Source organism: Vigna angularis, chromosome 6 (genome assembly GCF_016808095.1).
Source record: "Vigna angularis cultivar LongXiaoDou No.4 chromosome 6, ASM1680809v1, whole genome shotgun sequence".
NCBI classification, from domain to species: domain Eukaryota; kingdom Viridiplantae; phylum Streptophyta; class Magnoliopsida; order Fabales; family Fabaceae; genus Vigna; species Vigna angularis.
In genome coordinates this window covers 31,535,019-31,539,465 of record NC_068975.1, presented here as the reverse complement: position 1 = coordinate 31,539,465, position 4,447 = coordinate 31,535,019, and the positions used below count along the sequence as shown (strand labels likewise).

The following is a 4,447-nucleotide window of genomic DNA, read 5'->3' as shown; positions in this document are numbered from 1 at the left end:
AATATTTTAAGTTAAAAATTTTTAATTTTTACTATTTAATTATATTTACCTTCTTTAAAATCCTAGAATTTCCATTTCTTCATTTTTTTTTCTTTTTCTAATTACACACAAACTTCACTTCTCACTTTCTCTCTTCCTCTCTTCTTTGTCAACATACTTTTTTTTTTCTCTTTATTTATTTTTTCCTTACACATTTTTATGGTTAAAACCTATTCTTTTATTCTTCTTGTTTATCCGCTGATATATACGCAACACTAATAATTCCAAAAGAATAAACATAAAAGGGAAAGAAATGTGAAATAAAATGAATAATTTGATAAGAAGATTAAAAAAAAATAGGTTTAATTGAGTTTCAATTTTTTTTATAAATTTAGATATTTTAATCAAGTTTGAATTATTATTTTTATTTATTAAGTAATAAAAAAATTATATTTTTTTACTGAGTTATTGTAATTTAATTTTTTTTTGTTAATTATATGATATAATTGTTATCTTTTCTTATCTATCATCACTTATGATACTTAAAAAAGTATAATCTTAATTAGCAATGTAGGTGACGACAATTAGTCTTTTATTATCCAACATATTTTTACTTAAAGAAACAGAGGTGATTTGTCATTTATATTAACTTTTAGGTTTAATAGGTTCGGAGGTCCCTATATTTGCGGGTTCGTTTCAGTTGGGTCCTCCAATTTTTAAAGTGATCAATTGGGTCCCTAATTTGGTAAATGTGATTCAATTATAGGATCTCCGTTAAATGTAGTTAACGTACGTTAACTTTGTTATGAAGTGGAAGCTGAGCATCCAGGTGGCATCCTTCGTGGATTTTTTTCATTTTTAGAAATTATTAACTAATGTTAAATATATTAATAAATAAAAATATAATTAGAAATTATTAAACATATCAAGTAATGTTTCGTTTTTTGGGTAGCTTCTGTCTGAGTAATTGGGGAAATCTGCGAAGTTAGGGTTCGTTGGAGGTGTTCTGGCATTTGGGAAGCACCGCTTTTGCGTGAGAAATTACTCAGCCATACCCTTTCGTTTTATGAAATTGTAGTGCTGTATCGGTGGTTTCGAGTAAAAGCTTGTAACATTTGGTGGTGAATCACGTGGAGGAGTTTCGCGGAGGTCGTTGGAGGTGTAGCACGTGTCCAGGTTAGTAAATGTTTAGTTCTTTGTATAATTTTGACAATGATGCATGGTCAGTCGTGGTCCCCCATGTTCGAAGTGGTGTGGTAGTGTGTTATTTATGTTGTTATAGAAATTTGTGTTGAAAGTGGTCCCCCATGTTTGAAGTGCCGTAGTAGACCGTAATTGTTGTTGTGCTTTATATTGGTGTTGCAATGTTGTAGAAGGTGAAATTGAAGCTGAATGTGATGTGGGTGAGACCGAAAGAGATGATGTTGTGGAAGTTCAACTTGAAGTTGAATCTGATGTGGGTGAGCGTGAAAGAGATGATGTTGTAGGAGGTGAAATTGAAGTTGAATGTGATGTTGATGTTCGTAGTTGGAGTTGCAGTGGTGAGGATGCCAATGTTGATTGCAATGTGGATGTTACTAGTATGGATGACCTAGTTGACTGTGATATCCAAGAAGAGGTAGGGCAGGGAGTTGAGAATTGGTTTGGTGAAATTGAAGTTGATGTGGAAGATGATGGACCATCACAGAAATCACAGACTCGCATTTCCGATAGTGATGTTGAGGATGGTATTAATACTGAGAATGATAGAGGTCTGTCTGATGATAATTGGGAATCAGAAGAATTGGTTAATGGAGGAGAAAGTGACGAAGAAGATGGTGAGGAAGAAAGTTATGGAAAGTTTGTAACATTTACTATGCCTAAAACAATGCTGGATTACAAATGGGATCTGGGCACTTATTTTTCTAACAAGCAAGATATTCTGGATGCCATAAAAACATATGCAGTAGAAAATGGGAGAAATCTAACATATCTTAAAAATGATAAGAAGAGAATTAGAGTGAAGTGTATGGGTGCTAAAGGAAAGTGCCCCTGGATGGCATATTGTGGTTATATGAATGCAATCCAAACGTGGCAATTAAGGACTGTTGTTGACAACCACACTTGTAGTAGAGAGCACAAAGTGAAATTACTTAATTCCAAATGGCTGAGTAAAAGGTTGGAGAATACCGTGAGAGAAAATCCCAAAGTGAAGGTAGGGGAAATTCGTGACAAGATAAGTAGAAAGTGGAATGTTGGTGTATCTAGATCCATGGCTTTTAGAGCAAAGTCCATTGCTTCCGAACATGTTGATGGGTGTTTCAAAGAACAATATAAAAGGATCTATGATTACGCGAATGAGCTGTTAGTTCGTAATCCTGGATCCACAGTGAAGGTGGAAGTGGAAGAGAATATCGAAGGCCATATTTTCAAGAGGTTTTACGTTTGTCTTAAGGCCTGCAAGGACAGTTTTGTGTTTTGCAGGCCAATTATAGGACTGGATGGTGCTTTTTTAAAAGGTAAATATGGTGGTGAATTGCTAACTGCTATTGCAAGAGACGCAAATGACCAGATGCTACCTCTAGCATATGCCATTGTGGAAGTAGAGAATAAAGAAACATGGAAATGGTTTTTGGAACTTCTGGATGAAGACATCAGGGGGGAGGCAGTACATGCATCATTGACATTCATATCAGATCAACAAAAGGTTATTCACATGCCCTTTTTTCCTAATAACATATTAAACCTTTTCATTATTATTGATATGATACCTTTAACAACACTGTCAATTTCAAATTACAGGGCTTAATGCAAGCTTTTGAAGAGGTGCTCCTTACAGTTGATCATCGGTTTTGTGTTAGGCACCTGTACGCAAATTTCAGGAAAAAATTCCCTTCAAAGCAGCTAAAGCGGATGATGTGGAAGGCAGCTACAGCAACTCATCCACAAGCCTGGGAAACCGAAATGAGAAATATAAAGGAAGTCAATCTCGAGGCATTCAAATACCTTATAAAAATTCCTCCAAGGTATGATGATATTTCAAAATCTCTTGAAATGTGATTCAATTCATAGTTGTGGAAGTGGCAGACTGTGATACCCATATTTCGTAATGTCTTCAAATGTAGATACTGGTCACGATCAAGGTTTACGACCAATGCTAAGTGTGATACTTTGGTAAACAACATGTCAGAGGCATTCAACAGTGTAATGCTGCATACAAGGTCAAAGCCAATCATAACCATGTTGGAGGATATCCGCCTTTACTTGATGAACAGATGGGCAACAAACCGAACAAAAATAGCCTCATTGTCTGGGGTGATTTGTCCAAAAATCAAGAGTAGACTTAATAAGGAGTCCCGGCTAACCAAATTTTGGATTCCAAGGTAACCGTAAAATATTTTCATTTATCATGTGTTCAACAATTTAAGTGTATGCGTACTTTCTAAATTTTAATTCTGTTTTTTCAGCTGGTCAGCACTGCAGTTGTTTGAAGTTCGTCATGTGTCCCAAGTTGGTGACAAGTTTATAGTTGATATAGACAAAGTTGAATGCACATGCAGGAAATGGGCTATCTCGGGCATTCCATGCTGTCATGCGTTGGCTGTTATGAAGTTTCTGAATTTAGATGCAGATGATTTCATCCCTGTTTGTTTTAGGAAGTCAACATACCAAGAAATCTACTCTTCCATTGTGTATCCAGTTAATGGTCAGAATATGTGGGAAATTACCCCATATAATGATGTGCTCCCTCCAAAAAAGAGAATATTGCCAGGGAGGCCTAAGAAGAAAAGAAGGTTGCAGGAATGGGAGTTAGTCAAGGACGACACAAGAATGAGGAAGGGTGGCATGCATAAAAGATGTGGCATTTGTAAGGAGGTGGGTCACAACAGAACTTCTTGCCAGAAATCAACCCAAGATGGTGAACTGAACCCTGACCAAACACAACAAAGCAACCCAACAAATGAAGAAAACATACCATCATCAAATCAGCCTTAATCAATTCTGATCGTGAACCTTTTCTGATGTAAACAATTCTGATCGTAAACAATTCTGATGTAAACCTCCTAGTTTTGTAATTATGTAAAAAATTCTGATGTAAACAATTCTGATCGTGAACCTTTTCTGATTAATACCAGTTTGCTATAATGACAACTTTGCTTTTATGGAATGTTATCTTTGCTTTTATGGAATGTTATCTTTGCTTTAATGGAACGCTCGTCAACCTGTCGACGACAGCGAGCGGACGTTCGCTCGGAGACGGTCGACCAGTGTGTCCAGAATAGGTGGACGCTCGTCCAGAGTGGACGCACGCGCGGACGCTCGCACAACGAGAGGTGGACGCTCGTCCAGTGCGCATGCATCAAGAGGACGCTCACCCTGTGGACGCACGTCCAGCGAATACGCCCAGTGGACGCTCGTCCAGTGCGCACGCATCAAGAGGACGCTCGCCCTGTGGACGCACGTCCAGCGAATACGCCCAGTGGACGCT

General features: G+C 37.3%; 1 protein-coding gene across 1 annotated transcript; it reads left to right on the top strand.

The window, feature by feature from the left end:
- Nucleotides 1–2,751: 2,751 nt before the first annotated feature.
- Nucleotides 2,752–4,133, top strand: LOC128197402 (uncharacterized). Its single transcript, XM_052879171.1, has 3 exons — nucleotides 2,752–2,984; nucleotides 3,084–3,341; nucleotides 3,426–4,133. The coding sequence occupies exons 1-3, from the start codon at nucleotides 2,767–2,769 to the stop codon at nucleotides 3,952–3,954; spliced, it is 1,005 nt and encodes a 334-aa protein (XP_052735131.1). The 5' UTR covers nucleotides 2,752–2,766; the 3' UTR covers nucleotides 3,955–4,133.
- The last annotated feature ends 314 nt before the right edge of the window (nucleotides 4,134–4,447 follow it).